Source organism: Chenopodium album, chromosome 10 (genome assembly GCF_948465745.1).
Source record: "Chenopodium album chromosome 10, dcCheAlbu1.1, whole genome shotgun sequence".
Classification (NCBI taxonomy): domain Eukaryota; kingdom Viridiplantae; phylum Streptophyta; class Magnoliopsida; order Caryophyllales; family Amaranthaceae; genus Chenopodium; species Chenopodium album.
The window spans coordinates 56693258-56714209 of record NC_137843.1 but is presented as its reverse complement, the minus strand read 5'-3'; the positions used below and the strand labels follow the sequence as shown (position 1 = coordinate 56714209).

General features: G+C 33.9%; 3 protein-coding genes across 4 annotated transcripts; 1 reads left to right on the top strand and 2 right to left on the bottom strand.

Moving 5' to 3' along the window:
* Nucleotides 1–977: 977 nt before the first annotated feature.
* On the bottom strand, nt 978–3402 carry LOC145564246 (UNC93-like protein 1). The gene is made up of 2 exons (XM_081624572.1): nt 1673–3402; nt 978–1453 (listed from the first exon to the last, which is right to left on the bottom strand). The coding sequence occupies exons 1-2, from the start codon at nt 2818–2820 to the stop codon at nt 1228–1230; spliced, it is 1374 nt and encodes a 457-aa protein (XP_081480698.1). The 5' UTR covers nt 2821–3402; the 3' UTR covers nt 978–1227.
* A 2672-nt stretch (nt 3403–6074) lies between these two features.
* On the top strand, nt 6075–17201 carry LOC145562634 (uncharacterized). Of its 2 annotated transcripts, none has more exons than XM_081622980.1 (20): nt 6075–6547; nt 6666–6794; nt 7613–7780; nt 7894–7977; nt 8848–8898; nt 9158–9214; nt 9295–9377; nt 10666–10789; nt 10881–10940; nt 11489–11734; nt 11950–12033; nt 12111–12258; nt 12900–13027; nt 13911–13958; nt 14189–14319; nt 14450–14532; nt 14802–14905; nt 15553–15623; nt 16080–16384; nt 16623–17201. In XM_081622980.1, exons 1-20 carry the CDS (start codon nt 6245–6247, stop codon nt 16790–16792), a joined length of 2577 nt encoding a protein of 858 aa, XP_081479106.1. In that variant the 5' UTR covers nt 6075–6244; the 3' UTR covers nt 16793–17201. The 2 variants fall into 2 exon arrangements, with proteins under 2 accessions (XP_081479106.1, XP_081479108.1); XM_081622982.1 differs by having other exon boundaries at nt 6409–6547; nt 6666–6753.
* Nucleotides 17202–19122: 1921 nt separating this feature from the next.
* Nucleotides 19123–20375, bottom strand: LOC145565481 (uncharacterized). The gene is made up of 2 exons (XM_081625468.1): nt 20301–20375; nt 19123–19665 (listed from the first exon to the last, which is right to left on the bottom strand). Exons 1-2 carry the CDS (start codon nt 20373–20375, stop codon nt 19123–19125), a joined length of 618 nt encoding a protein of 205 aa, XP_081481594.1.
* Nucleotides 20376–20952: the final 577 nt, after the last annotated feature.

The window sequence follows — 20952 nt, the reverse complement described above, 5'->3', positions numbered from 1 at the left end:
GGGAAACAGATGAAGCAATAATCCTGGTACACAGAATAATACCAATCTTGATAATGAATCCTGGATGATCAGAGTATGGTCATTCTGTTCAGTCAAACAATAAGTAGCAGCAAAATATATATGTTAATCATGTGTTGGGAGGATACATAAAAGCAGCCCAAAGTTTCAGAATATGACAATTGACAACAAAAGTTGGCCAGATCAACACATCAAATGCAGTAAATGATATCCCAATCTGTTGAACAACTTCCTTTGAAAAGAACTCTTTCAGTATCTGGCATCTTGAAGTTTCTAATCATCAAACTTAGATAGTAAATTTTTTCAAAAAAGCCTTTTATCTTGACTGAATCCAGTGTTGCAGACGAAATTCAATAACAATGGATGAAGTTCAATTTTACATATGCATGGTTATAGATGCTTCACATATTACAAAAAGGGATCTTTGCTTAACACCGAATATGTCAACGTTTATCAGCTCTATGCTGGTATTTCAAGGTGACATCCCCCATTCACAGAGCATGACACACCTTACACTTCTTTCTAGCTATCAGCATAAACTCTAGAATTTTCTTCTGTTGTAGTTAGCAACATTGAAGTAACAGCCTTTGTCAAGTAATAAGCACAGCTTGAATTCACATGCTGTATGACAGTATATCTTTTCCATCCACTCATACAACTAACAGAGGACAAGAATAAGGGGCAGCATTATACAGCAGCAGTAAATTTCCTTTGGCAGCATACATATCAGCAATAATTAATTTTTCCTACTAACCAGATTTCGATAGTCATTCATGTCCTACATGCCAGCCTAATGATCTCTAAAACTGCAGAAAGGACGAGAGTATTCACTCTTTTTGTATCTTGCTAACAGGTCTCCAATGGTTATTAAGTAGGCAAAATTCAAAATTACATGCCTAGCAGAGATACAGACATGTATAAAGAGGATTAACTGTGAGAAATTTTCCAATCAACAAAAATAATACTGTTTATCTTTTTAGAAACACATTATTTCATTAAGTTGATTAACAATTTGACACTATAAGTATATAACAGATATATAAGTCAGACACGATCACACGAGTCAGCACATGTCCTAGGCACTCTGATTTAAGATGTGAAGCCTGCCTCCATCTAGAAGTGCACTTACTTCCTAAACTTACATCATATCTTCACTATGACTATAACAATATAGCACGAAAAGCCGAAGGTCAAGATGAAGCATAAGCATCAAGATAAACTGCTTAGCCTATCATTCTTATCTTCTAAGAATTGTTCTCCATTTACACTTTCATCCTTAACTCCAAACATTATTAGTAGAAGCAGGAGGGGATAACTGACTGTAGTCAATACCCAGTTCACAATCAGCTGGTTAAGGTACGAGACACTGTGTACATCAATTTGCCAAGCAACTGCTGCCCCTGCACTCTGCACTCCCTTGTAGAATCCACTGTACCTGAAACAATTTACAGAAACTAATGTTTCAGTCCACATCAATCCCATCCCCCAATAGATGCACCAACAACAGCAATAATAAAACACCGCCTATATTCATAACTCAATGAATCATTTTCACTAGTAATTCCAATTCTATAGCAGATTCATCAACTACAATAAGACTAAACAACAATACCAATTACTACTGCATAAGACCAATCTAAAAGTTTTGTCTTACCTGCTAAGTGTCTCAGAATCATCTGCCAGAGCACCAATAACCCAGTAAACCATGCTTTGGAACATGGCATCCAACAAGCCAAAGCTAAAATATAACAGGAATGGACCGGCATAAGCAGCACCCGAATCCTTAAAATCCAACTTCTCAGGAACATTATTCCTTGAGTACCTCAACTGATTGGCTAGACCACCTCCCCAAATTGCATTTCCAAGCAAAGCAACAACAATAATCCCCAAATATCCCCTTTTCCTCCTACTCTGGAAGCTGAAATCCATCAAGTATCCTATCCCAATAGACCCCAACATCTGAGCCCCCCAATAAAACACATTATTAAACCCCCTAGTCCTCAAATTAAACAACTCCCCATTCACATTATTGAACTGATAAGTATAGAAAAAATTGCTCCCCCAAGCAGCTGGCACAATCAATAACATCTTCCAATTCAAGAACAACTTCAAAATCTCAACGAGTTCAGTCGTTACATTCGAGTACTTAATATGAGTACACACACTCCCATCATCCCTAATCACCTCATTAGGTGGCAAAATACACAATGATAGAAATGCACCAACACCCATAAAACACATAAATCCAATATAAGTACCATCATTAACAGAACTAGCCTCAGCCCTATTATAATTCAATATAAATGGAATCAACCCACCTATAACTCCTCCCATATTAAATATACTCCAAAACATACTAATATAACTCCCTTTTCTCTTAGTTGTAGGATATGAAGTCATGATAGCTCCTTGACCAGCCCACAACAAACCAGCACCCACACCCAAAAGTGCACCTGCAGTAATCACAAAACCCTGAGAATGGTGGTGATTATAGTTCACAAACGAGCCTGCGTACAGCACATACGTCAAACACCCGGCCAGTAAGGTCAATCTAGGCCCTAATATATTGTAAATTCCACCACCCAAAATCCCAAACACTGCAAATGTAGTGTATAAAGCTGTATTAGCATTATTTGCTGCTGTATGATCAACCTGACCACCACCCCCCATACCAGATAATGCATTGAACATACCAGGGAAACAAAAACATACTAACCCTATTAATATTACTTGAATTAAAGGAGAATTATACCTTAATTTTGACATTTTTGGGGGTTCTTCTTCTTCCCTTTCCAAACCCATTTATTTATATTGTATGATTTGAAATGGGGTTGATTGATATATTTGGAATATTGGATTTGATTGAAAAGAGGTTAATGATTTGTATTTAGAAAGGTCAAAGGAGAGAACTTTGATTGTGATTTGTAACTTAATGTAAAAAATGGAAATTAGACTGATGTATTTGTCTTGAACTGGGAATATTCATGGAAAACTACTCAGTGAGTTGCCAGCTTTGTACGCTATATAGGAAAGAATGACAGACAGTGAACCAATCATATGAAGAAATAAAAGATATTTGGCTTAATTAATATAGAAGGTTCACAAATCACAAGAGAAATGAATATGTTGATTTTGTAATTCTATCCTATTTTTTTGTTTGTTTGTTTGTATCCTCGAAATGAGGTTGTATAATTTGTAGCATAAGAGTTGTTTTGTTTTGTTTTGTTTGTGAGTTGTAATTATTGTTGAGTGTCAATCTGAAAAGACAAGTTTAGCATTTTTTTTTTAGTACGTAGTAATTTTTATTTTATTTTTTTTTTTCATTTTTTGTTTGGTTGATAAAGAGCCATATTAATTTAATATTTTAATTAACTAAGGGCTTGTTTGGCATCATTTATGGCTCAGTTTTCTGTATTTTCGAAAATTAAAAACCAAAAACTGGAAACAAGAAAAAGGTGTTTTCACTTTTTTGTTGTCAGTTTCCAAAATTATTATGATTTTAATAAGTTTAAATAATTTTTGATTCATTATGTAACATATATCATGTACTTTTATACAACAAAAAACCAAGAAACAGAAAACCACAGCAATGTCAAACGAATCCTTATTAATTAATATTCATTTTGATTTGCGAGTTTATTTTAGAATCAAATTTTAGAATTATGAGAAATAGAGGTAAAGATTTGTGTATTATGAAGTACATAGTTGTCTATATTATGTCAAAGCTCATGATAATATTCATCTTGTCAAAAGATATAAGATAAGTAACCAACTACAAATGAGAAAAAAAGATACTACTTAAAATCTTAAATAATGCATCAAACAAGGATATTAATCGGTTGATAGCTTTTGTTAATGAGAAAAATGAGAAACAAATCTTGTATGGAGCATAACATTTCAGTAACGAGAACATTTCATTTGATGTAGATACTCTATCCGTCGATCTCTCACCTAAGATGACTTCACACGTGTACAATGTTGATCAACATTACAACCCTTCCTAAATTCTAAGATTAATTGCGCACTTTAGGATGTCATTAGCTTTGAGCAGTGATATTATTTTATTTTATTATTTTTTTTTTAGAACAAGCTAAAAGTATTATTAATTAAGGTTTGGACAAATTGTCCATGAGTATATAAGGAGCAACATCGGAAGGACTATGATTTTTCCATACTTGCTCAATTCCGAACGGTACTAACCTAGGTAAATGATAGGCAACAACATTCCCATCTCTACGGACATGCGACCAGTGGCGTATCCAGGAATTCCGAACTGTGGGTTCGAAATCTTAAAAAAAAAAAACGATGATCATATTTTGATTAAAAATTCAATACATAAATCAAATTTTTATCACAAATGGATGGATTACACAATAAAAAAAAAATAATAAAAAAAAAACCTACAAAGCATTCTACGAGTTTTCCTACTTTGAAAGCGTGCTAATACATCATCATCACTAACTCTTGCAAATAAATCTCTCTCAAGATAAGTAACTAAACTATCATTCAATAGTTGATCACCCGTACTATTCCGCAACTTATTTTTTACATAATACACAATTAATTATCAATTAAAATCACAAGTCCCCAATAAACACAAATTTGACAATATAAACTTCTTCTAATTATCAAATTTCAATTAACAGAACAAGTAAAAATTTTATTTCAAAAAAAAAAAAAAAAAAACAAGTAAAAATTTATAATTCTAATTTCTAAGTTTCTACAATTCAATTTCTCAACAATTCAAGAATTCAACAATATATCAAAACCATAAACCAATTTAAAAAATAAAACAAGCAAACCAAGATTAAGAATTAATAGGAGTAGAGGAATAAGAGATTAAGAGGACTCACAATTGTAGAAGAACTTTGAACTCTGAATTCAGAACAGTCGCCCCTCGTCCGACGAGTTGACCGAAACCCAATTGCTGGATTACAACATGAAATTCATAAGCCTTGGTTTCCTCATATAATTGGAAACTTCATAATTATACTTTCAAAGGATAAATTAGACCCAGCACAATTGATTCAATCCATCTAAAACCCAATACATCAAACACGCAATTATATAGCATACTGAGATTACCTAGAAATGATCTTACCCAATCATATCAAACTCATTGTGCAACTATGCCTGGTAATAAAGCTGACTTATTTTCGGATACTCAACATGAGTTCACCCGAAACCCAATTACTCGAAAACAACAAGAAATTTATAGTTAAATAACCCCAAATTAGAGGATAATCATTAATCTTAATCACTAATAAATTTACATTACAATTTACGATTGGGTATCGCAAAGCTATGTTATAATCAAGCCAAATAGATAATGCAGTATACTGTATACACTTAAACCCTAAGATCATTCACCACAACTTTAAATAACTCAAAATTCCCCAAATAAACTGAATTAATAACTCAAAATTCCCAAAATAAACTGAATTAAATCACTCAGAATTAATCATAAAATCATCAAAATTAAAAATTTCGAAAAGGGTTGTTCTAAATTCTTAAGCCAATGCAAGAAATAACAACCAGAATAGTCAAGAAAAGAGGAGAAGAGTTGGTGGTACCTAGTCGGCAATTGGTGATGGAAGGTGAGGCGAGGTGTGCGACGGTGCGACGGTGGAGAATTGAGTGTGCCAAAGAGAGAGCGAAGAAGAAGAATTGCGACGCTTTTGGGTATTTATAATTGTTAGTATAAAAAAATAAATAAAAAAATAAAAAAAAAACAAGTAAAAATTTATAATTCTAATTTCTAAGTTAGGGCAGTAGGTGTCGAACCTAAGACCTAAGACATTTTAAAAGCGCGCTGCTCTATTTCACAAAGCCTTACCAATGCACCAAACTTACCCACATGATTATTATTCTCACAGAAATTTCTTTTAAGCCTTTTTCTTTTTTTTTTTTTTTTAAAAAAATAAAAATTAAAAATTATAATTTTTTTCCAAAAAATCTGTGGGTTCAATGAACCCCCTTGAACCCCCCTAGATCCGCCCCTGCATGCGACCAGGAAATAGTGATATTATAAGCATGGTTTGTTGATTTTATTTTCAGTTATTTTAGACAAACAATATACGGTTTAATCTGTTACCACCGCGGTCTCAAAAGGTGGAGCCACGTAAAGTTGGAGGGAGTATTTTAATGTTAATGTTATCCATTCGATCATCTTCAACTTCTTCCATTTTCCCACGGCTATTTTCAGTTCTAAAACCCAGAAAAAATTATGCTCACTTCATCTGTTTTCCGCAATTCAATCACCTCAATTTCAGTATTTTCATCAACAACTACTAAACCAAAATTATCGAATTCAAACTCAATCAAAAAATTCCTTATTCAATTCAGAATTCGCGCCACTATTAAACAACAAAAACCCCTTCAATCTCAATCTCCAATTGAAGATTTTGATGAGAGAGAAAATTCTAAACCTAGGGTTTTGCTCAATAGTGTTAGGGTTTTAGAGTGGGATAAGGTTTCCGACGCTGTTTCTTCCTTCGCCGGCACTTCTCTTGGTCGTGTTGCTTCTAAGGTTTGTTGAAATTTCTCCCAATTTGATTGCAATATTGTTGAATTTGATTTTTAGGGTTTTGATTTTTTTTTTTTTTTTTTTTTTTTTTTTTTTTTTTTTTTTGTTGTTGTTGTTGTAGGAACAATTGTTGTCGCTTGATCAGACGTATGAGGAGAGTTTGGAGTTGCTAACAGAGACAAATGCAGCGGTTGAAATTCGCAAGCATAGTAATTCGTCCCTGGATTTCACTCCCATTGATGTTGTTCTGGTTTGCGCCTTCGATTTTACTATTCAGCTTTTATATTGCACCATTTATATGGAATTAAGCGGGGAATATGTTTGAGAATTGGGCATTGTTAGTTGTTTTGTCTAGTTGATGAGAACTAAGGTGGAAAATGTGATCTCATACAATCATGTTTGAAGGATTATTGAATATGCATCCAGGCTCAAATAATCAAGCGTAGTTACTATTTTGAGATATTCGGAAAATTTGGCACTTTTCTTCTCAATTACTCCGTAGTAGTAATGGTTTATGATTAGTCTTTTTAATGTGACCCTATCTAAATTGAGAGATGGAGAAAGGGTAGACATTGCCTAGCTAATATAAAGATTTTTTTTTTTCCCCTTTTGTGATTTTGTCATATGCTATTTTATAAAGGGGAGGATTATGTGATTGCTATTTCTAGACTGAGTTATTACTTTTACTCTCGAAAATATGTGATGGAAATTTCCCTATTGAAATTCACTGTAAACTGATTAGGCCTGGAATGTTGATGTCTGTAACTTGTAGTCGTGCTGCAAATGAGGACATGGAATTTTTAGTGTGCAAAGTTTGAAATTTGTCTTTGTACTTCATTTTGAGCTTATGAGTATCAGTGTAAATAAGGTGACATTAAGCAAGGGAGCTACTTAACGTACACAGGACATAGTCGTTTGTAACTAGTTTTGGTTGGTTTATTAGCTCCCTTCAATCGAATAAAATATTGGACCTAAATAGTGGTATACCTGCAAGGGGGTGGCTAGCTAGACAAAGTAAGCTTACATGTATTTTGTACTTTTAAGATAATCTTAGTGTCAAATTCATAGGTGAGATCTGCTGTAGACCATGCGCGGAGATCTTCACCAGTGGCTGGACAAGAAGCTATGGCTGTTGCAGTTTTGCTACAGATGGCAGAGGCTTTGCAGACTGACATCAAAGCAGCAATCAAAGAAAATGCCGATATGCTTGATCGTTTCATGCCCCTGGCTGATTTGGCAAGTATAAGATGAATTGTTTTGTATAAGTTATCTCTCAGCTATTTATTGGATGGATAATCTGTGATTTCACTCTTTATCTTTATGTTTTCCTTTCTCCTTAATCAATGCAGATACTGGACTGGGTCACCAACAAATCGCTAGTCAGATCAATACTGCAAGTTATTGATGAAGATGGCTCTGTCAAAGACTCAGCAGTACGTTGCTTACCAATTTAACATCTGAAACCCGAGTATAAAGTTGTCTTGTTTCATTTTAACTTCTTATGGCATGCTTGGATTGGGGGTAATATATTAAGAGGGTAATAAAAGTCAAACTTGAAAAAACATAAGTGATTAGAAGTGTTGTTGTACAAGACAAGGTGTATACAAATGAAAAAGATAGTTGTTCCATGAGAAAAAGAGAAAGATAGAGGAATTATTATTCTTATAATGAGGGTAATAGTTACCTACCCTCCCCCTAGAGTAACTATTACCCCCAAAATGAGGGTATCAGTTTCTCTTTCTTCACCTCATATCACACCATCAAAACATAATTTTTCTTACAATTACACCATCACTATCTCCTCCTTTCCTATCTTCACTTTCATTTTACTTAGTTTGGCTTTTTTTACCCTAGTAATACATCTCTCTCAATCCAAGCATGCCCTTAGACATAACTGTTACTGGTATACTTAAGAGAAGTGTATTAGAAATTTTTGTTTATGAAATAGCCTTGGATGAACAATGAAATGATATATGATGCAACCATAAGAGGGAAATAATCATATTAAGTGAAATGGCCCATGGTAGATTACAAGATCTTTAAAGTGGTAGTAAAGAGTATAAATTTAAAAAGAGCTGTTAGATGCTTTGCATATACTTTTACATTTAGGGAGTATTTTTTTCTATCTAGAGTTATATGTTAATATGATTTTATCTGCTACCTTGAGCTTAAAGCTTGTACAGAGCATTTCATATCTAGAGTTTTATATTAATATAATCTGCTACATTGAGTTTAAAGCTTCTTTAAACAATTGTCTTGTTTATTTTTCTAATTTATTCTTGTATTAACATTCTTTACTTCAGAATGGAAAACTCAAACAGGCACGTTGGCGAGTTTTGAACCTTGAAAACAAGGTTAGGACATCTCTTGATTGGTACTGAATCATGTTTGGATTCCTGCAAACATATAGAAGCCCATATATATTTCCAAAAGGTTACTTTGGTGGATATGTTTTCAGCTAGTAACTTTCCATGTAACTTGCACACATGTTGTCAGCAGGACTTCAATGGGCTTGAGTTCTGTATATTGGTGCTTTTTTTTTTTTAATTTTTTTTAAAATAAAAAAAGTATATATTTATTTTTGGTCTCGATCATTTTTGTCTTCTTTCGCAGTTGCACCAGTTGATGAACACTCTTATTGCAAATGAAACAAATAAAACTAGTTCTTTGGTAAGCAATTTACTTCTATGCATTTGTTGCATTCTTTGTATTTTACTTCATGATATCATCTAACATGCGAGGAAATTTAGGAAGCAAGTAATGTTGATGGGAGATGGTGCATCAGATCAGGAGCACGTCAACTGACAAGTTTTAAAGGTTTATTGCTTTCAAGGTGAACTACTTATTCATGTAGCTAGGGTTACTATTATATTTTTTTGGACTCATATAGCATAAAATACTGTAATCTTGTCCCTGGTTCATGCTTTTCTTAGATTAGTATGCACATCCTCCCTTTTTTTTAGTTGTCCCTGGTTTACATGCTCTACTTTGACCATATTTTGTTATTTATGTGTAAGATAAAAGATAGCCATGTGGGATTTTGTTAGATTCATTTCTATAAGTATTTTCATAATGTAAGATAAAAGAGAACGATGTGGAATTTGGGTTTATATTAGCATGTTGCTCTTGACCGAAGAGGATGGAGGGAAAGGATCTTTGTCAACATCCACCAGAGATATAATCTTGGCTCATGCAACTGACCCCATCATATTGGGATTAAGGCTTTGGTTATTGTTGTTTAATCTACATTTTTTTTATCATTCATCCATGACCTAGTCACTATGGCATTATATCCAGTTTCTTTCTAATGAAGAGTGATATCTTTAGAGTTGATAAGTTTGTAATAACTAGGATATCAAGATGAAGTCAATTAATAACAGAAGTTGCTGAAAGGAATTGCATAGTCTTTATAATGGCTTGAATTCAATGAGTGGGGTGGAGTAAGTATATTATATTTGGAGACATGAACTTTGATAGGTTTAGTAGGACTTGGCTTCTTATAGTTGTTACCTATGATTATTTTTGTTGGAACGTAGGGTTCATATCCTTAATAATCTGTCTTCATGTGAATTGAGATCATGTTCTGACCATTTGGACACTACTTTTCTCTTGATACTTTTTTGAGGGAGACAGTAGGACTGTAGGAGTACTGATTTTGGTCCATGGTTCTTAAAAAAAACCAAGAAGTTCTCCCAAAAGTTATACGGGATTACTGATAATGGCTGCAATGTAGAATTACCCTCTACCCATTTTTGTTATAGTCTTTGTGGCTTAAGGATGATTTCTGATTTCTCTTTGTGAAAGGAGAATTCTATGGTTTGAAGGGCTAGAAACATTGCTTTGACAATCAACATGTTCGTTATTCTTTGTCATGTGTATTTGTATTTACAGTTTTACACAGTGGTTTGCTTACCATCTTCAAGCTTCCTTTTTTTGATTAAAAATTTCATTAGAGAAGACAGGCGAGATGATAATTTGAACATGCCCCTTCATGTGTGACAGTTTATCTTTCGTTTGCTTAGAAATATTATCCCTTTATCTGTTATCGTTGAAGTTTTATATTGATCCCTTTTAACAGTCTTATCATTCATATTTTTAATTTTTATTTTGTGTTGTTATAGCGGAGCTGGCATGGGGAATATTATTGAGCCAGTCTCTGCTGTGCAGCTAAATGATGAATTAATGGAAGCAAAGGCATCCATTGCTGATGCAGAGGCTGAAGTTCTTTTGGATATAACAGAAAAGGTAGTATATTTCGTGCTATGGATTGTCTCCTTTATTTGGTTTGACCTGGACAAGCTATTAATGACTTGGAGCTTTGCTTACTCTTGAGCAGATTAAACTGGACCTTGATAACATTGAAAAACTATTGAAGAGTGTAATTGCACTTGATGTTGTAAGTATAGCTTCTCGGCCTTTTTTCCTCTATATGCCTCTATTTTTTCATGGCTTGAAAGTTTTGTAGAAATTTCTTAGAGGCAAATAATGTAAATACTTAACCAAATTGGTGAAACTTGCTTACTACATTTGGTTGTGATGAAAATGTGAATGGCTAATTTTGTTAAAAAAAAATCTACATGCTACTTGTAACTTCGTAAGCATGCTACCATTTCAGTATTTTTTTCTTCATGGAGGAACTTCTTTCCATTTTTTTATTCTATTTTATATGTATATATATATATTCTTTCTAGATGATATAATGTACTTTGGTTAAGCAGAGAATCGTGGACTTGATCTCTAGATGCCAAAACGTGTAAACTCTGAGTTAGTTGGGCTAATTCATACTTGATGATTCAGAAGAGAGCTCTTGATTTGAATTTTTTCATAACCTTTTATGGCTTCATCATATAGATCCATGTGATGGTCAATTTATTGGTCTGCTGCCGAGATTAACAAATCTGTTTACTTCCATTATTTCTCATACCAGCATTTCGCTTAATGCAGGTAAATGCTAGAGCCAGTTTTGGCCTCTCATTAGAAGGAACCTGTCCTGAGTTACTTCTACTGGATGATATGAATACACCATCATCTTCAGAAGGCTTCTTGCATAAAAATAATGCTATGAAGCTTGCCTACTCTACCAAAAAGCAATGGAAGTTGTGTATGCCCAAAGCATATCATCCTATTTTACTTCAACGACACCGGCATGATCTACGGGAAGCCAAAAAGGATGTCGCTAATGCTATTGCTGTATGATCACTCACACTTGTTTTTCCTATTTGTTTTACTTTCATGACAAAGATATTGTTATTTGTGCTATAGCATTATTATTGGTCATCACCCTTGACCTTGTTTGGACTGAGATAGGTAAAATTATAAATATGTAATTTTTTATATTTATGCGCTTATCTAGTTCTTCTTGGCATCGTCTTGATCAGCTGGAACTCGAACTCTAATTTCCATAGGAATTTCGGAGAAGAAAAATAAATGGGACAAATTTCGGCCAGCAAGAAGTCACACAAGAAAATATTGAAATCCTACAAGAGAAGGTAATTTTGCAGTTTGTAGAGGTCCTTGCCTTTAACTATTGCCCCAATATGTTGGTCTAATAAACTCTACACTGTAGGTTACTCAATTGGAACAAGCTCACCCAGTTCCTGCTGATATAATGATTGCTAAGAATACAAAAGTTCTTCTTATAACTGGACCTAATACAGGTGGCAAAACCATTTGCTTGAAAGCGGTTGGATTGGCTGCCATGATGGCAAAAGCAGGTGAAGTCTCTTCTCCGTTTTCATTAAATTAAGCTAGATCTATGTTGCACAGACCTGGATATGGATATTAGATTGGTATGGACCCAGAAAAAATGGCGAGTGTGAAAATAATTTGTTACAAAATATGTGTATCCAAGATAAATCAGTGTCAATATTGAACATGGTACATACAGCTATAATTGCTATAGATACATGCATTTTGAGTCACCCGATGAAGAGAAGGTGGTCTTTTGAATCATTTTGTGTATGGTGAAGATGATCAGAAGCTCTAGTCATTTAGTTTATTTTATTTACTCCTGTGTTAAGTATTTGTTATAAGAATATTAAGAATGATAAAATAAACAAGATGTTAGTGGAGGCAGGAAGGGGTTTTGTTAAACTAATTGATGTAATGAATGAACCCCCATTTCCTCCCAAGGGTAGGCAGACGAGTTGTTGAGAATATTAGTTCTTCAGTTTTCATCTGGCCTCTAGTATATTATTATGTGAGTTTTCTCATAGTTTTTAGAAACGCAAGGACATATATATCAACCGTGGTTTGAAACATGACTGGGATGGAAACCAATTTTGTGATTTACGCCACAAATTATGTCTATTATGTCACCTCACAATAATGGATTAACAATATCTTTTATTTTCAGGCCTGTATGTTGTATGTGCTGAACCTGCACAGGTCCCATGGTTTGATTCTGTTTTTGCTGATATTGGTGATGAACAGTCATTGTCTCAGTCTCTATCAACTTTCTCAGGACACCTCAGGCAAATCAGTGTGAGTATTGTGCTTGAAATATGATTCCGTCGTTTTATCTTTTTATCATAATAATTAGTGCTGTGTGTGCAGCTTTTTTTAAAACTTCTTACGTTAACTTTTAGAGGCAAACACTGATATCTTTTAATACTTTCATGCTTACCGTAGGTACAAACACTGATACCTTTAATTATCATTAAGTAAAAATTATTAACTGATATCTTTAATTATCAACGAGTAAAAATTATTAATTAAAATTAATATTATTTGAAAATATACATTTTGACGAAGCTAATAGGATTCTGCATGAATATGTTTTTCCTTATGATGAAATGATGAATCATCAAAAATAGAGAAAGTGTTGCATCTAAAAGATTCTTAAGTTGTTGAGTGGACAGTAGTAGAGCTCATCAGCTGAATTTGCTTAGTTTGATGACCTGGGCCTTCTCCTCCTTTTTTTATGTTGTATACTAACTTCCCTTCACAGTGTCATATTTCTTTCAAACACTGTAATTAATATTGGCCTTTGGCCTTTTGCTGTAAAATTTTAAGGAAATTAAGGATGCACAATCAAATGGTTTTGTATTCTTGTTTCCCCGCTTGAAATTTCTCAAAACCTTGTCAAAGTCATCCAGTGTGAGAAAACATTCTTGTAGGAAAGAAAAGATGAAGAATAAAGTTACAACTCATTCTTTCTATTTTAATCTATACTAACTACTAAGTTTGCTTATCACAGATTTGTTTTTTTAATCCTAGTCTATTTTAGTGATAGATATGTGTATGTGAATGGGGGAAAGGTGGGTATTTTATTGTGTTTGTTATTCTGGTTAGATGTTGTATCTTCAAATTGCTTGCTACATACTTGTAAGTAGTCTCAAGTGTTGATCTTCTGTATGGATCACAGGATATACAAGCTAGATCTACTAGTCAATCTCTGGTGCTTTTGGATGAGGTATGTATACATTATCCGTTTTCATCTCTAAAACATCATTTGTAGTATGCTTCTGATGCATCTTTAATACACTAGAACATAGGAAGTGGTAGGAAAATTATGCTTTGCCCTATACGTAGGTGAAGCTAGGAATGATATTTGTTTCTTCGTATATTAGTATTAGATGCAGCTCTTAAGCTATCAAGACACTCTTGGAAACTGACAGCTGTTTAATCTTTACCTATGTTTAGATTGGTGCTGGCACTAATCCTTTAGAGGGAGCAGCACTTGGTATGTCTGTTCTTGAGTCATTTGCTGAAGCTGGTGCCTTACTAACTATAGCCACAACACATCATGGTGAACTTAAAACCCTCAAGTATAGGTATGACCGAAAGAGACTATTTGTTTTTTTAAGACTTAATATTAGAGTTATTAGCCTTTTTGTCGCCTGAGGTGAGCTGCAAGCCCTCAGAAGATTTAAGGTTTTTGTTTGAAAATTATCTCTTTTGCAGCAATGATGCATTTGAAAATGCATGTATGGAGTTTGATGAAGTCAACTTGAAGCCAACCTACAAAATTCTTTGGGGAGTTCCAGGTTGTTATCTCATAAAACCTAAGCAAATCCAGTTCAAAAATTCCTAATATCTGGGCTTTCTTTGTCTTTGGCAAATTTTTCGATATTGTGCACCGTGGGTGAAGCCAATGAATTCCTTGCTATCAGTTCTATTTTGTTGCCTTCAGCGATTTTTATTTTACATTAGATTTTGTTGTTTAAGGTCTTGCACCTGGCCAGTTTCATCCCATTCACCTTCCTCCTGTGCACATTATGCTTTTGTACCTAAGACTGTTATTATTGTATTGCAGGACGTTCAAATGCTATTAATATAGCTGAAAGGCTTGGGCTTCCTAAAGTAATTGTAAATAATGCTCGTGGACTATATGGAGTCGCCAGTGCAGAGATTGATGAGGTGAATACTTTTCTTCTGTTATTCTCACTCCGAATCCTCTCACAGACAGGAATTGGAGAGTATTGAATTTTATCAGGAGAAACGAAGGGAAACTTTGAGGGCCCTGTTCTTTGTCCTTCGTAGTGGAAGTTTGGAAGTTTTACTTTGTAATGTTTGATCAATTTGTGCTTGTGTTGATTTGAAAGTATTGCAATAAAGGCAGATTCTTGTTATTCTACCAACACAAGCAATGAAAAAACAAAAGTACACCTAATTTTAATATTTCTTGCTATTGTTTATGTGTCTTGGGGGGGGGGGGGGGGGGGGAATTGACTTTTGTGCAGTCTTGCTTTTAAGTAGTAAAAATATGATATGATGGGGAAATTGTTTCTCTGAGATTAATGTTTTGGAAAATGCGGAACATCTTGAAAGAGTGTACAGTGCTCTAACTATTGAAAGGGTGTGTTGACACTTCTTCATAGCTTCTAAACATGATGCTTTGAACATCATGAATCTTACGTCTCTTCTCTTGTTCCTCATTACTCTAGCTTGGAAATTAATATGGTCTGACAAGAAGGATTACATGTGCAAGCCTTTACTTTTCTTGATTCTGAAAAAAAAAAAAAATGACCTTCACGTAATGTTTTATTGTTTTTGCAATATTTTAGGTCATATATGATTTGGAGAAGTTCAAGCTAAATGTTGAAGAATATAAAGATGAAGCGCAACGTTACTTGAGGTTAGATCTCCCTTTTATTTCTAGTACCGGTGATTATAAATTTGAATCCCAGTGCTGTTTAAACTTAAGGATGATTTCTTTTCCTTGTGTGTATCGGGGTTGGGGTGGGGGACTGGTGACGGTTTCATGATCAGTTTTTGTATAATTTTTCTTGAGCACTTTAGCTTGTCCATTAGCTTTATAAATATTTCAGACATGGTGTCTAAAAATCTTCAAATTCTGCAATGTCATGGTCCCTAACTGAGTGACTGGAGAAGACTTCCTTGATCACGTGTATTGTGCACTATATCCCTTTAGTTGTTTATATGAGCTGGGTTTGATCTGCAATGCCTTCAAGGTGGCTATTCTTCAATCATAGAGAGATGGTGGGGATTGGGAGGAATAACTGTTTGTTGTGGGAGAGTTGGAAAGCAATTATAAGAACTGATAAGTCTCCTTACATGTCTATTATGATAGGCTTTCCAGAGATCTTCATGAGAAAATACAGCATACCCAGAAGAAGCTTGATGAGCATAGTTCTAATCTTAAATATAGAATGATGCAACAAATAACAGAGCTTGCATCTACGGCACGTTCAAATCTACACATGAAAATGCGTCAGTATCGTGCATCCGCACATAAGAGAAAACATCCTGCAGAAGCCAACGTGCAACCAGCTGGTACACTGATTAACAGCCAGCATTATACAGCAGGTTCCAATACTGTTGTTCCCGAAACTAGAGGTGCATCTTCTGCTGAGGAGGTCAAGCCATCATCATCAGGTATCACCAATTTATATCCCCTTTAATCTTACATTTAATCCCTTTACTTTTTAGCATGCATAGGAGTGCCTAAGTGAATGCAATTATTCCAAACAACCATCAATCGATGGGGCTTTACTTTTTTTGATAAGAAAAGGAAATTTCTTTGTAACGAGGAACTTTATTTTGGGACGGACTTGGGAGGGGGTAACAGCCTAACAGGGACTTCCTCTTGAATTCTGACAAACTTTCATTGAAGGTCCAGAGAAAAAAACTATAATCCCCAAGGTTGGTGAGACCGTGCAAGTTCCTTCCCTAGGGATGAAGGGAACAGTTCTTAAGGTGGAACCATTTAAAGATGAGATATTAGTACAAGCTGGTAAACTGAAGTTGAAGTTGAAAATGTCTGCAATAAGTCCTGACTGGTAATAATGCTGTGCAGTTGTGAAGATAGATAGGTATGTCGATTCATCTTTCTGTCAGCATCGTATTTGGTAATCTTTTTGACAATGTAGAAAAGAAGTAAACAAAAGGTTGGATTGCTGAAGCGCGGAGGATTGCTCTATTTGGCGGTATGGTGGCATTGTGCTGCACTTGAAAAGAAAGAAAACAACAGCTGTTTAGGTTAGAGCTTTCCCATGATGCGGTATTCTATTATGGATATTGTATAGCTACGTGTGTTATATTACTGATCAAACTTGATTTTTTAGATGTTGCAAGTACATAATGTAATAGCTTAAGTGCATGATTATTTTAGCCCTGTTTTTGTATACAAGTGATGCAACATTTGTGTATTCATAAAATTATTATATTTAACATTTATATTTATGTCTGGAAAGTTTATGATATCAAAATTAATTTGCTCCATATTATTTAACATAATGTTGGAATGCAGAAACCCCCTTCTACTAATGAAGGATTTAATGAGCCTAATTGGAGATCATGAGACGTTAATATGACATGAGCACGACCTATATTTTTTATATTTTTTAGTTAGGACATATCAAATTTAACCGTTGATTCGGAATTGAAGACCTTGAATGAAAAAGGTTGGGATGGAGAGATAGGAGAGAATAGTGTTTGGGTGCTAATGAGATGAGATAACTAGCAAGGACTCTAGTTTAACTTAATCAACTCTACCACTAGTGGTTAAAATAGTGAATGGCTTGGGAGGTAGATACTTGAATTCTTGGCCGTAGGCCCGTAGCTGGTTCTTTACTACTGTAACTGGCAACAATAGGTACTAGTTTTTTGAGAACACAATAGGTACTAGTATATACGAAATGTATGGCTACATGCCTACATCACATTCATTTGAAAATTAAACCAACCAAAAAAAAAAAAAAAAAAAAAAAAAGTTTAAGAAAAGGTGTAAACTTTTAGCCAAACTAAACTTTCCGCGCAAATCACATGAACGCATGACCCATCCTTGAATCTTTTCTACCATCAGTTATTTTAATCAATAACAGCATTAGAAAATTTATAAATATTAACAGTCTAAAATTTTCGTTTTTCTTTTCGGTAATTTTAATTTTCTTTTTACTAATTAAAATAAGGATAATGATATACATAGTCCTTAGGGATTAGGGTTATATATAAGCATTAAATACACTCTTAAAAATTGTATAAAAATAGGAATTCAGGATAAAAACACGCGTAAATCAGTGTAATTAGTGTGTTTTTGTCATGATTTTTTAAATTTAAAACAATTTTTAAGAGTGTTTTTAATGCTTATATGTAAATCAAATAATGTAAGCTAAAAAGTAATTTTGGCACGCCCTTTGTAAGAGCACACTTTTTTATGCTCCTCTCATATAAAGGTGTGTCAAAATCAATTTCCATACACTTTAGAAAATTTCTATAGACATTCGGCATTAGATGAATCCATATTAATCAATTTATGTGTGATTTCAGTTAAATGTGTAAAGACGCAAGTAAAAGCAAGGGATGAAGTCAATTTTCCATATATAGATATTCTTCATATATGTCAACCAACTTCATTTATAATGGATGTTGCAATTGCTCTTACAAGTGTGAAGTGTACGACTCACCCTATATGGGAAGGCATGCAACTATGCAAGTTGTATGTATCGTAGTTTTACTTGCACCACTTGGAAGTTGGAAGCTATTTATGTTTGTTATAATGCTTGCTGAGTCTACAAACATTACCAAGTACTTCTCTAATTTTCCTAGCTACTAGGTAGGAAGGTAACAAACTTAGTTCATTCAAAAGTAAATACTCCTATTGAAGTAATTTTGTAACAACTTAAGAGGAATTCACTCCATATATTATATTTAGTCACGTAAATATTGCATCTTTTGTCAAGATGGATGATCGAGTAGATATACTACGTTTTCACCCCTAAAAAAATGTAGATATACTCCCTTTGTCCAGAATTAATTGTCACGTTGTGATGCACATAGATGTACTTCCTTTGTTCGGAATTAGTTGTCACGTTGATATTTGACAGAGAAGTAGAATTAGAAATGTGTTAATTAGGTAGAAATTCTAAAGGAGCGATATGAATGTTTAGTGATTGCAAATTTAAATCTACTAAAGTAACATACACAATTCAACAAAAATACTAGTATATGTTGCAATATAATGCAACTCAACTCAACGTTGATTGAATTTGAGTTGCTTATGTAATTATTTCTGATGTTTCTATGAGATATCAGTTGATGATCCTACCTAAAGGCAACCTAGTCGAACTACAAACAACCCACCATACATGAAACTATGTTTTTAACAAAGTCATCTACCTAGCTTGTTCTTCATCATGACCATCCAACACACATTCACCATCACTCAAAGTCCCAAATTCGACGGTGAAATCCAAGAAATAGAACAAAATAACCAAAGAAATGCAGCTGCAGAACATAGGTATAGGACCAAAGATCCAAAGAAACAATGGGAACGAGAAGTAGAAGGCACGCAATCCGAGGGACCAGAAGTAGCCTCCTCTATTAACAATCCTCCCTACATAATCAGCAGTCATGTATGGAGAAGAAACCTTCTTGAATGGTACATTGATGAGGATGCTAGCGTGACTGTAATACCTTATTGATTGCACATTTAGCAGGAAGGCCAAGAGGAAGCATACCACAAGGCTGAAAAACTTAACAGAGAATCCCATTTGGCTCACGTCCCCTAATACAAGACCGAACATACTGCCACTACCTCGGCTTGTCATAAGCACCGCGATCACTGAGCTGAGCATGATGGCTGTTGATGCCAACAGGGTTGATGCCATTATGTTGTTCCTCAGTGTTTGTACTGCTAATACTGCATTCTTTGTGTCCTGCCATATTCATTGAGTTTTGTTAGTGAATTTTTTTCTGATGGCTATTCATAGTAATAAGATAATACAGTAAAACTTTGAAATACTAATAAGGCAAAAGGATGACTCAAAGATATACAATGTAAAGTTGTGAACATTTGGTTGTCGTAGAAAGTACCTTATACAAGTACAATGTAAAATTCTTGGAACATTCATCAAATAAAATAAATCACATGGAGTCCTTAAAAAAAAAAAAAAAAAAAAATCATATGGAGGTACTACTGTAACAAGTACACCATGTACAAGATATTCAATTACTACCTCCGAATTTTTTTTATGCAACTTTGGAGTATTATTTGTAGGATATAAAAAATTTCAAAGTTGCACGTAAAAAAAAATCAGAGGTAGTACTTCATATATGTTAACATTTTAAATGATTGTAACAATTTACATGTATGTGACTGTGAGTGTGTGACACTGTGACATTGATCAATCTCCGATATTAACATACAAAAAATAGGTAAAATAAAAAAAATTATACACTTTCAAATTACTTGTATTTAATCCCAAAAAACAATAAAGATTGATTCTTCACCAAATGAGACACAAATATTTACCTAAAATAATATCAGAAAATATAAAAATTGAGAAAATACCTCCATCATAGCTTCAACCCATAAACGTCGATTAATAGCATAAATTCCAACGACAGTTTTGGTGGGTTGTTTCATGATTTTGTAAAAAAGACAAACATGGTATCCCACCATTATCAATAAACCCAAAGGTACCAAAAAATAATCCAATACTTTCTCCTTCATTTTTATTTTACTTGTATTTTTGTATATTGAAGAAGAGGAAAAAAAAACCCTTTTAGCTAAATCTTAAATCTTTTAAATGATTTAAATATCAAAAGAATTAATACTCTCCCAAAAAAATGGAGGATATTCCCAATTTAAACCCTTATTCTTAATCTTATTATTAAATGTAGAAGAACAGAAAATGAGAATAAAATTTTAGAAGATGGGAGAAAGAAGAAAACATAGGAATCCAAGTGTTTAACGAAATGCATAAGATTAGGAGGAAAATAAGGAGGAATTTTATGACAACAAAAAATAGTGTTAACTAGGAAGTATTTATAAGGAGATACACTTGTTAAAAATTAATTACTTTTTGACTTTAATTACGGAGTACGATTTTTTTTGGAGTATGACTGTATTTTGTGTGTGAAAGTGTGGAGTCTGCTACGTTGCTTGTGATGCCCACCAAACCTTCTTCATAAATTTAATCCAACGCCGCTAACTTTTTAAC